At 48.5% G+C, this 12,111-nt stretch overlaps 2 protein-coding genes across 2 annotated transcripts; one reads left to right on the top strand and one right to left on the bottom strand.

The window, feature by feature from the left end:
• Positions 1–6,950: 6,950 nt before the first annotated feature.
• Positions 6,951–9,084, bottom strand: L228DRAFT_284656 (hypothetical protein). The gene is made up of 2 exons (XM_018336251.1): positions 8,896–9,084; positions 6,951–8,848 (listed from the first exon to the last, which is right to left on the bottom strand). The coding sequence occupies exons 1-2, from the start codon at positions 9,048–9,050 to the stop codon at positions 7,357–7,359; spliced, it is 1,647 nt and encodes a 548-aa protein (XP_018186267.1). The 5' UTR covers positions 9,051–9,084; the 3' UTR covers positions 6,951–7,356.
• Positions 9,085–9,250: 166 nt separating this feature from the next.
• L228DRAFT_249503 (SAE2-domain-containing protein) lies at positions 9,251–12,045 on the top strand. Its single transcript, XM_018333105.1, has 2 exons — positions 9,251–9,377; positions 9,464–12,045. Exons 1-2 carry the CDS (start codon positions 9,281–9,283, stop codon positions 11,896–11,898), a joined length of 2,532 nt encoding a protein of 843 aa, XP_018186266.1. The 5' UTR covers positions 9,251–9,280; the 3' UTR covers positions 11,899–12,045.
• Positions 12,046–12,111: the final 66 nt, after the last annotated feature.

The raw sequence follows: 12,111 nt of genomic DNA, 5'->3' as shown, positions 1-12,111 counted from the left end.
CACAAAGAGTCATCATCATCGTCAATAACACCAATTCATCGCTTGCAGTCATCATATCTTGTTGCTTCCATAAGCCAACGCCGAGCTGATGACTATTGTTCATCAATTGGCCAATTTGATTGAGCAATTGGCAATTTGTCGGCCGCTGGGCCCCTAATTTTTCCCCACCATCCACGTCGTCGTGCAGCTGCCTGGACCAACAAACACATTTATCACTTCATCAGGCTCCCTTGTGCTCATCAATTTAAAACAAAGAGAAACCCCGAATCTGGCTTGATGCGAAGCCGTTGTAGCTAGCTTTGTTATCAGCCAATTCAATTACCAGCTCACCGTCTGATTTCATTTTGACCAGTTGTTCTGGTGCGCAGTCCACTTGTTTACCCACTTCGCCGCAATTCCTCAGGCGGTCGGCAGGAGTGGCGTGGCGTGGTGGTATGAATAATGGGAATGCCATGCCATGCCATTCCATCTCCGAAACCCGAGCACGTCTTGCAAAGAACGCAAATTCATCGAGAAGAGCATCGTGGCGACTACTTCTTACTGACCGTAATCTTGCTCCAATTGGTAACCAATTGTTTCAATTGCAATAATATTTGATGAATCGATTGATGATCCCCGTCGTGGCCGAGTACCGTGCTTCTGTAACTACGGGAGGGACTTTGTGTGTCCCTAGTTGTTTCATCTTCGGACACATTTGGGTAGGTCAGCACGTGCAGGTGCGGTCCCTTCACTTCCCCGTAACGCCTCAATCCCGCGATTGAGCTTGGGGCACGGAGGACGGAGCTCTGGAGCAGGCAGGAGCACCGCCATGGGGCTACGCCTAGGTCATCTGCACCGCCCACAATGGCATCTTTCGCTGAGACAGCCCTCCAACTTGATTGTTTCCCAGAAGTCGAGGGGATCGACGTGATCGGCCCAAAACAGGGGACTCAGACGCATCACTAGGCAAAAGAAGTCTTGGTCATGTTCAAGTATCCTGCTCGGATGGCGAGGCTACAGGTTTTACAGAACGGGGGTCTAAAACACTGGCCCAGCTATGACAGGATAACCTTACCGGGCCACTGCCCGGGATAGTCAGGTCGACTGCGACCCTTGGAGACTATTCCAGCCATGCAAGCGAACGAGTCGATTTGCGGCCCATTATCGCGATGCAGGATTCGGATTGCCCCATTCGCCGTGGATCGAGAGCATCCATTGTTGCCTTCCATGGTGCTGCTGCCATTTGCAATTTAGTTTTAGTAATATCATTAAGCGTGGGTTTTCCAATTCATTCGGATGGTCGCGGCTGGACGCGGAACCAGGAGTGAGTTTGGCGGGTAGGCATCATCAAGTCAAATTACGTAGGGTTAGGTAGCCATAAACCAGAGTTGGATATTGCATCATCGCAAGAGTTGGCAATGAAATTCCTCAATCGCGCAGAGCCTCACAATGTACAATAAACTGGCCCGGACCAAGCACGATTGCTTACCGCGCTTCCCGTCGGGGAATTTTCTGCATTGTGCTGAGGTTCTATCCGTCATTGTGCAATTGACCAAGAAGGTGAGAGACATTACTCACCATGACGCCCCTGTCAATTCAGATCAGCTGTACCACTGTCCCCTGTTGATAGCTGGATTCAAGGATGGATTATGGTAACAGATTTTGGAGCCAGCCACTTTGATCTATTGAGGCAGTGACTCGTGCCTTTGAGCGTTGCACATGATCAAATCGGACGCACTTGCCCCAAATATAGGCCATCCGTATCGCGGACTATCCGTTTATCAAGCACGCGGGAGCGACTGGCCCATGGTTATCAATGTTTGCCTTGGCAATCAAGTTTGATATCTTTAGCAATGAGAGTCAAACGACAAGAGGCCAGGGAGTATAACCTGTTCTGGCCCCCAGTAGGTTTCGGATTGCCCTCTATCAAAATCAATACGGCGGTCGGCGTCCGACAAGGGGGGCCAAAGCTGGAGGCCCAGTCGCTGTTCATCAAATTGTGATCGCGAAACATATTTTGTGACGAAAGCCAGAAAAGGGGACCCCTACCCCATGGAGTGGGAAGGATCACTGTCAGCAGGACATCATTGGACACCCCCATCACCCAGTCATCCTTGCCGAAAGTCTTCCGCAGCTGACAAGGCGACCCGCCAAAAATCAATCCCGTTGGTGTGCGCAGTACAAGATACCTCAACATCTCTCTATAGAGAAACCGTCGTTTATCGTGAAGAAGATCCCAGTTGAAACAAATGCCACCCATCAAATGACCCTTTCTGAACTGTGGGGGTTTTCCTTTTGGTCAATTGAGGCTTCCTTGCCTGAAACCCATCACGATCAGTGATTTATGCCTCGGCATCGGAAATAACGATATCAATGATGCGCACACTTGAGGATCACCTGGTTCGCTCTACTCGGAGATCAAATCATGGATGCAAAACAAACATATGATAAAGTGCCGCATCCGTAGGTTCAAGACGTAGTTTCCCATGTTCCGTAGCAGGCCTTCTCTTATCGATACCCCACCGCGACCAAAGTGACGCGGTAGATCAACACTGCTTAACCTGGTCGCATCCGATAGCGTTGCGCAAGTCAGTGGGGTAAGCGTCGCTCACCCTAGCCTATCTATGGCACAATGCGCTAGTCAGAATCCCTCCGAATGAATGGCAGGGATTCAATGAGCACTTAAGAAAGACGTATTCGATCAGTCACCAAGCAGTACTAACATTGAAGCCTCTTAACCATTTGAGGGCGCGTGCAGTTTACACTGCGGCAAACAATCACTTAGGTGCCGCAAAAGGGTGCATTTGGTCGTAGTTCGATTCTGACTCTGATACGGCCATAGCAATAGTTATTAGACGCTCGGACCTAAGGGCTATGAGCGGATTCTGAAGAGGTCAGTGAGTCTAGAGCACCTAGGAGCCGTGTTCATGAAAAGGAAGGGAATGTGTTGCTACCTCTGCTGCTGTTATGTCATTGGTCAATGGCGAGTCATTATGTGTGTTTCCCGTGTTGCAGGACCCTGCATGATATATCGACCAGGCTGAAGCTGAAGTGCGGCGAAGTAGTTGATTGGCGTTATTACATGCCAAGTAGAAGTACCTCGACGCGCCATTGTGACTCGCCAGCCGCTGCAGTATACTACAGGTAAAATTATAACCAAGATGTCACAGCCACGCCCGGCCAATCCCCTATCGTTCCATGGAAGGCTACGCGGAGTTAGCCAGTCACTCTCTCATAAGTGGACTACTGTGATGGAAGTAGAATTCTTGGTTCGTTCATCTTACGGTGAATACGACAGTGCCCGATGCTGGGCCCCGACCCATCTGATGAACCCCTCACCCTCGTCCAAGTTGACAAACGGGTGAGATGGAGCGCCCCGCAAGCCATAACCTTCACGGGCCCCGCCGCGAGGGCCGAAAAAGATCCGCCCGCAGCGCTCTCAAATGGCGTGCTTTATTATTATGAATAAAGAAGGAAAAGAAGATGAGATGACGAGACAAAGAAAGGTCGGCAGATCCAAGTCCGCTTCTGCATCTGCTAAAAGGATTGATTTTGGAAAATCAGCCTAGATAGCGTTGGCCTGTGAGGGGCTCTTCGTCTCTCTGGTACGCAAAACGCGTCATAGCAGACAAGGAGTCCTCGGCCTCCGAAGCTTTTGTCGTGTGCTGCATCAATTGCTCTCGATATTGACCGACCGGGTTCGCTGAGATTGGCGTTCTGTATTATACAGATGTTTGGTCTAGACATGGCCCAGTCTTCTCCCGCGGCAACTCTTAGAACTGCGAGTTGTTAGGCTGGAGACATTGACGCATTCGACGACTTAAAAAACCGATGATCGCTGCCACAGCCCGACACCGGTCTTGTTGTTGCCTCTGTCGAGCGTCGCTTCGAATTTTTATCCATTATTCGTGATCTCGAGCGAAGAATGCTAAGGATTTTTTGCTTTCACTCGCAAAAATGCCGCATCAACATTACACATAAGCCATCAGCTTCACTTAATCTCTGTCTGGGGGGAAATGATTCATTGCCTCTCCTTTCCTAGTCGGGCGCCTCCAATTTTTCTCGTCTATGGAAAATTAGAAGTTTCACGATAGAGAGAAGAATGATGGGAGTAAAAGATGCGTCCAAGCTCAAGCGTCCGAGCCCAATCTCTTCTCAGCGCTCCACCTGAGGTTCCACTCTAGAATCAAGATCCACAGCCCCTCGCACCGTCGATTCCCTGATCCCAATGCCTTTATCGTCGTCTAATATAATGCCGGTAGAGCGAGAGCGGTTCCTGCGACCCCGCTTTTCAAAGGCCAATGTGTATCTAGATGTCAGTATCACACATTCCCAATCTTTTCCATTCGCCACTGGCGTCTGCGATTGCTCTCTAAGATACGAAACTTGAGACACGTCTTTATCTTCTTCTCCTTCCTCCTTCTTCCCGGTCGCTCTTCTACCTGCTTCCACGCCGCTAGTCAGAGTGCGCTGGACTGCGCTAAGCTTTGAGGTATTTTCAAGTTAGGGCCAACAACAATTCACACATCAAGGTCAAGATATCAGAGTGGAGAGGTTCGCGGTTTGCGTTTCCCGATCTCTTGCGGGGTAAGGCTGTACTGGTGGATGTGCCCCGCCATGCAGGTGGTAAGATGAGAATATGGTCACCACACCGCGATGACATGGGAGATACATGGTCATGTTGTAGCAGGGCCAGAAATCCCCTTTTTCCCGCTGGCCAGTTCATATAAATGAAGAACGATGTATGATGACATGCATCCTTCATGCGGATAATATGCATGTGATTCTGTGATATAGCTTTTGTATTGTGCGGGCATGGATCGATACTTCATCTACTCGAAGCCTTGCAAGGCATAAACACTAAGTCGATGCTCAGTCGACTCTCAGCGAATGAAGGAGGGAAAATTGAAAAGGAAAAACGCCCAGGAGATGAGGGAGATTCGATTACTGCGTAGCTGGAACCGAGGAACGGTCTCCACATGCTGCGGTCCATCTCCGAATCAATCATCGAGTTGATATTCACCAATCATGTAAATCATGATAGTAGCAGCCAAAATTAACCCCGGTTTTCCAAAAGCTTGCACTTAAATCGCACGCCTGATGGAACGCACAAATTGAAACAATTAATAGAAATATCATTGGCTACGTTGGTTTGATCTTTTGAATTCGTTCCTGTCCTGGCTGTTTTCTTTTCCGATTCCTTTCCAGTTTCCCAAGTGACTGAAAACGCCCCAAACCGTGAACCACGATCAATGGTTGGATGTGCCCGAGGTACGTTGCAGGGAAAATAAAAGACGAAGACATGCCACCTTAATGGAAGAAAAGATAAAAGTTCATACAAGAAATATGAAAGAATATAAAAAGGAACTGTGCTGATGCTCCAATTCCACTGTAACCCGGGTCCTGGATATGAAGCAATATCTCAGAGGAGCACCAGCTCCAAACGACGGCAGAATGACATCAGGCGTTGCCCGCCGGCATAGCATCAAACGCATCACCGACATCAACGAATTTAGTTGTTAGGGCACGCAGCCTGGACGTGACCGGGCTGCTTGCACTTGTAGCAGACACGCTCAGATGAGGCCTCGGTAGGGCAGTCACGGCTTACATGGCCAATCTCGCCGCCTGAGATGAAGAGAAAACGTCAGTCAAGGAGCGCAACGAAAGTGAAAGAGTAATACGAAGTGGGAATCATCTCATGAAGCATTGCTTACAGTTGTAGCACTTCTGGCCCTGCGTGCAGTCCCTCGACATGTGTCCGAAGCCACCGCAGGTGTAGCAAGTCTGAGCACGGCCGCCGTATCCGCCGCCGTAGCCCTGGTTGTAACCACCACCATAGCCACCCTGGCCGCAGTTGCGGGCAATGTGTCCAGTCTGTCCGCACTTGTAGCACTCACGAGGAGCGTCGAATCCACCAGCAGCTGGGGGCTGGCTAGGGCATTCGCGGGAGATGTGACCAGTGTTACCGCAGCGGTAGCAAGACTTCTCCTTCTGAGGGTTGGTGCACTCGCGGCCTGGGAAGTAATATCAGCATCAATTGCTACAATTCAAGTTGCCTGGATAACTTACTCATGTGGCCCTCCTCTATACGCAGCGCATTGGAATTAGCAAAGGGAGAAGACGAGAAACGACCTTCCTGAACTTACGACCACAGTTGTAGCTAAAAAAGAAGAATGAATGAGCAAAGCATCCAAGCAGAAAATACCGAAAGAATCCCATTGAGAGGCTTACCAAGTAGTGCGGCGGGGAGCGGCGCTTCCGCCCTGAGGGCATTCCCGAGCCTGATGGCCAGTCTCACCACCTAGATTGAATAAGCATTGTGAAATTTTTTGACGCTATCATAGACGGCGGGGGGATAATGTGAGGCAATTGGAACATGCTCATGTGAAAAACGCGTGCAGCGGTGATTGAGGTAGCGAATGTGAAAATTAGAGTTGAGGCTATCGGTCTCTGACTATAGAATTGTCGCAACAGTGCAAATCAAATCAGACTCACAGGTGTAGCAGGCACGAGGAGCCGCAGCGTTTCCGAATTCCATTGCGTCTGATTGAAAAGTTTAAAGCAAGACTGGAATTTATTATGTCAGCCTTGAGATTTCGCTCGTCGAAGAAGCTCAGCAGTAACAAAACAAGTCCACAGTAGGGCATGAAAGAAGATTTTGCGAAAAAGAGTGCATCTACCTTTTATTTTCTGTTGCTGCCAAAAATCAACACCGATGTGAAGAAAGGGATTGGCGGATGAGAAGTGAAAGAGATTGTTTGAAAAAGAATGGAGAAAGAGTGAGAAAAGACGAGGAATTCAGAATCGGATGTGGGATTGACTTTTCGCGGCTACAGAGGGAGCTAACGTTGCAGGGTTGGGAAATCTGCCAGGCACCGCTTTTTCCTTCTCGTTAAACAAGAGAATAGTTCCCCACTGCTGCGCTTCTCCAATTCTCTCAATTAAAAATTCAGCGCAAAGGGAAAAATTTGGTGAGGTTGTCTTATCGATAAGCCAGCGCGAGAGAGAGATGGAGGGATCCACCTCTTTTGTGGGGAATTTGGCAAATAAAAGCGGCCGCCTTCAGCTTCATTCTTCATTCTTCCCTCTTCACCACATGATATTGATCTTTCTTTTGGATTCACCCCATTGGATTCATCACTGAAATTTTATCGTACCAAAATTCAGACCCCAATCATCTATATCAATTAGGTAGTATTCACTGCACTCATTCCCAACCTAATATGTTGTCGTTCTTTGAAGCCTGCCAGCCTTTCGTATTTCGGCTAAATGATCCTGGTCCTAGAACCCTTCTAAACGCCCACGTGTATCCCTAGGGTATAGAACTTACAAAAACAAAAAGGACAAAAAATGCGCAAAATATGAAAGATGGCCACCTTAGGTGAAATCATATACTACCAATGCTTGGCCTTCATGACTGCGATCTTGTAATACAACAACCTTTTCATCGTCAAATCCAACCCAGCCTCGGCTCATGTAAGCATCTTCTGCTCCACAACCCACCAGATGCCTGAGCTCAAATTGGCGCGCATATGTTTGGCCTCGTAGAGGAGTTTCTCCCGAAATAGCTATGCCATTGGCAGTATCAGGTCTGATGCGGATGCTCATCTCACCGGTGGCCAGTCGTCGCCTCATTGAAGCAGAAGCCGTCCCACCCTCTAGCTCCCAGATGCGGAGGTCATCCCCGCGCGAACTGACCGAGACAGCTTTGCCTCGGCCGCCTACGTGGGCACTAGACACTGATGACGTATGACCCCAGAGCCGGGTGCCAGAGCCAATGGACAGAGAATCCATTGTCGAAGTGACCAAATATAAGGTCAATGTGTTGTCAGGACGGGACGCAAGGAGATAAGGGTGGGAATAAGAAAGCGATGTCGGCTTTGATGGCATTTGGTCTGTCAAAGTAGACGAGAAACTCGCCGCTGCCGACGACATGGACAACGACTGGAATCCTTGCTCTACTGCTGAAGCAATCCTAGATTCCTTGATTTCGCCATCAAGAGTAAGCCGTAGCTCCTGCAAACCCACAGACCAGCCCGAGGGATAAGTAGGCAGCGCGTAAGCTATGGAGGCTAGGATATTTTGCGATGAAGGCCGAAGCGATAGTGACAGAGGAGGCCAAACTGTGTGAGACTGCAAAGAGCAAAGAAGATGCGGGGCCTCCATGCGCAACTCCGGTTGCTGAGCGGAGTCAAGTGAGAATCTATAGAGCGAAAGCAGTTGGCCCTCAGTCATGGCAAGGAGATATGGTGCGGCAAAAGCGATGGCAGATATCATGCCAGCTGAGGAAGGGGCATGAGAAAATCGATGGATGAATTTGCCAGCCGACTTTTTAAGCGCATAAATGGAAAATTGGCCATCTTCAAACCCAATGGCGACATTGACAAGATCCGGATTAGAGTCCTGTACATCCACTCCCATGGAGGTGGGTGCAATGTTGCCTGGACCGTCCGGCGTACCTCTCCTCAATGCCACTATTGCCAGAAGCTTGTGATTTCCTTTCACTGTCCACGCGCGTAATCCACATGTAAGATCAACTGTAAAAACGATGCCTTGATGGAGGCGAACCAACAGAGGCGGAGCGCAAGGTCGTTCCGCAACCTGGATTTCTCTAACGTCGCAGCTGCCCCGTGACCAATTATGCCGCAGTTTATACTGCCTCTTCCAATTTGTTTGCGAGCCACTTTTCACTAGCTCATGGTCGTCAAGCCATCTAGAAACCTTGGATGAATACTGGAGGCTGCCAGCTGTTGACCCATGGTCGCGAATGCCAGGTATCCGCGAAGCTCTGGGGCGAACGAAGCGAGTATAGTACGCAGATTTCCAGAGCTGCGAATCTCCAGCAATGTCATAGAATCTATGCGATATTCTTAAGAACACATTAGCAACGTGCCTACAAAGTTATTATAGACATACCTTTGACAGAGGGCTAAGGTCGAGATAGGCAGATTCGAGAATATCCTAAGCAGTAGTTCATCACTAAGGGGCGAGATCTTATCAAAAGACGAGAACCTCGATCGTTTGGCTGGACGAGACAAGTCATCAACGTCCTCTCTTGGACGCTTCGGCATAGCGATGAGGTTATTCTGGTGCTGAACAGGAGCTGAATCATGGAGTTAGGAGCTTATGAGCATATCGATAACACTGACCCGCTGCGTATCGGATCTTGAGCGGTTTCGCTTCGATTCGTCCCTTATCAGATAAGATCGTCATTACTCCTACGCGTCCACCTTTGACGCGTCCGTCCTTCATGATCTTGTTACAGAGTAAACAGCAATGTGAATGGCAAGAGGATGACGAAATGGATAAATTTGAGAGACATCGTTCCTCTCTCTTTGATACATTTACGGAGAAATTTGATCAACTATGGACAGAGCTTCAAAACGAAATAACAATTCGTGAGTACAAAATCTATCTCCCCGGTATTGTAGCGTTCAGCGTTCAACTTTAGAGCGAGACTTGGCTGACAAGGCTGCTCGAACAGGAAAAGAGAATGAGAAGCAACTCTTTAACGAGGTTCATATGTTAAAATATAATAATCCGGAAGTGAAACGACTTCGTGATGAGAACAGCCGACTCGAGGCTCAATTGGAAGACATCTCATTGAGGGACCCTCCAGGACGTGAGCAAAGTGAAACTCGCCATGCTGGTTCCGAGACTAGGCCATCTGAACAGTGCTCTTGTACTGCTAGCAAGGACCTCTCTAGATTGGCTGAAAATTACAATCATCTATCGAGCAAGTACGCGACGGTATTTGAGGCTTACAAGGTTCTGCGGTTCCACTGGGACGAGCAAAAGCAGAATAGAGACCAGTGGAAAGCATACGCCAAATGGCACAGTGAGCATACTGCCAAGAAGAGGAATCGCAGTACCGTCGGCAGAAATTCTGAGCCCTCACCAGCGGGAAGCACCGCCATGCAAGGACCTATGCTGAATCCACCGCCTGCCGTTGACGACATCCCTCTTCCCCTGTCGCCTCATCAATCCCCGATGCCACAAATTTCCCACCTGAATTACCCACAAGGCTGGAGCCAGTCAATTGAAGGCAAGGAATGTACTCCTCGTACCGGTCGCCAAATGCATAATGAAGTCGATGGTCTCCCATTTTACGAAGATGAAAACGGCAGAAATCAGTCTCGTCCTTACGGTGTATCAACTTTTTTCCATGACGAAGCGCCAAAAAGGCCGTATGGCCAATCGCTCTCATCAAACGGCATCGACCGAGAAGCACCTATTAGTGGAACCAAGTCTTCTAAAAACGTGGAAGGAATGGGCCAACGAAGAGCAGGGTTGATTCAAGGAGCAGCGGAAGATTTAGCACTTGAGAGCGGAGGGAACGAACATGCAAAGTGTCCTCCGAACCAGATAAATCCGCCGTCTTCTAATTTGTCATTCGACGAGCCAGTCTTTGTCTCTGAGAGGAGAGTCAAGCGGAAAAGAGAAACCGAAAAAGATAGAAGTATATCAACCTACTGCTGGCAAGCCGATGAGGTATTTTCTCCCCAGAGGCAAAGGATAAAGCATGAGCAAGAATCCAGTAGCCCTGTCGACCTTGATAATATACTTCCTGTCGTGGTCGAACCGGAAAGCCTTGACCTCGATGAGATTGGGCAGAAAATTAATACGCCGAAGAAACCTCGGAAGTCTTTTCCATCTTCTCAAGCGTCACGAAGCTTACGGAATCGTGTGCCGCATCATCTTGGTATGCAACGCGCTTCAAATTTAGAGGACTTGCAAAGAGCAATCAAAATTGAGCCGACGCAAAATGATTACACTTCTCAGCAGCTGGACAGCAAACAATTATTTCAAGATGAAGGCCAGTTTTACGACAACCTTACGGGGTCGCGAGCTCCTGACGCTACGATCGACCAGGAAAACCTCGGGTTGCGATCAAGAAGTGAACCACCCACCTCGTCACAACTCCAACAGAGTCAACAGAATCAGAGAAGAGAACGGTCCTTCGATTCGCCACTGGTACAGAAAAGCGCAAACATTCGAGCTCTACCCAGGACAAGTAATCCGAATCACACGCATAGTACTAAGTCGCGCAAAAAAGATGGAAGTTCAAGTAGTTTGCGTGTGGCTGTTATGGCCGAGGATGGGGAGCAAAACATGACGCCAGAACGACCTCCAAGCTTGGTTGAAAAACACAACTCTTCAATACACTCTAACAAGCTTAACGTTTCTGGCATGAAACCATTTACATATCAACGATTAGGAGACCTTTTAGACGACCGAACGCCGTCAAAGAAAGTGTTGTTGCAAAATGGAATACATGCCCGCTCTTCTCGCAGTACGCGAACGCCCAAAAGGCAACCTGAAAGCCTTTTTGATAATCAAGCTTCTGGAAATGTGGCAACTGCTGGAATAGCGGAGCAGGATAATCCGGACAACGAGCCATTCAGGTCCAGAGGGATTCATCGTCTCGGTCTTGAGCATTTCAAAATCAACCCAAATAACAATCAAGGACTTGAATATGCATTTACTGAGACTATCCGCAACCGTGAGCAACGAAGTTGCTTACCTGGATGTACAAAGCCAGAGTGTTGCGGCAATCAATTTCGCAAACTTGTCGAGATTGCAGGGTATTCGATGTCAGCTGATGAAGAGCAGCTTCTTCTCGAGGACTATCTTGGTAATGACTCTGTACGTTTGAACCGTATGGGTCAGAAGGAAAGACAGGAACTTCTTGTCCAGGTAAAAGCGAAGCTTCTTGCCGATAAGCATGGGAAACATAGACAACCCTTTGAGAGGCGTGCGACGCCTCCTGGATTTTGGAGAACCGATATGCCTACAACTCAAGAGTTGGAACAGGACCGCGAAAAAGCGAGAAGATTGGAGAGGGATAAAATTGAGGAGCGGTATATGGAGGCCATGAGGCCTGGCGGCAGGTTCATGTTCAGAGATGAGGAGCCATAAATGATGTGTTGGCCAAATCTTTCTTTTCAAACTCTCTTGACAGCATTTTTGCGTTTTAGCCATGGGACCCATATTGCGACAATTTAGCGTGCATATTTCTCCAGAGATTCATCTACTGTACTAGCGAAGCAAAGATGTAATAATGACAAGAAATTATTTCTTCTGTAGATGGTAGAATAATTTGGATTTATAACTTCATATCGCATTTTTATG

The sequence above is a fragment of the Xylona heveae genome (assembly GCF_001619985.1).
Source record: "Xylona heveae TC161 unplaced genomic scaffold L228scaffold_9, whole genome shotgun sequence".
Classification (NCBI taxonomy): domain Eukaryota; kingdom Fungi; phylum Ascomycota; class Xylonomycetes; order Xylonales; family Xylonaceae; genus Xylona; species Xylona heveae.
This window is presented reverse-complemented; position numbering and strand designations above follow the sequence as displayed.

Excerpts from the sequence above, each read along its gene's own strand:
- L228DRAFT_284656 (XM_018336251.1), bottom strand. The coding sequence starts at position 9,050 with ATGCCGAAGCGTCCAAGAGAGGACGTTGATGACTTGTCTCGTCCAGCC. Across the intron at positions 8,849-8,895 it reads ACCTTAGCCCTCTGTCAAAG|AATATCGCATAGATTCTATG; the intron begins GTATGTCTATAA and ends TGTGTTCTTAAG.
- L228DRAFT_249503 (XM_018333105.1), top strand. The coding sequence starts at position 9,281 with ATGGATAAATTTGAGAGACATCGTTCCTCTCTCTTTGATACATTTACG. Across the intron at positions 9,378-9,463 it reads TCAAAACGAAATAACAATTC|GAAAAGAGAATGAGAAGCAA; the intron begins GTGAGTACAAAA and ends CTGCTCGAACAG.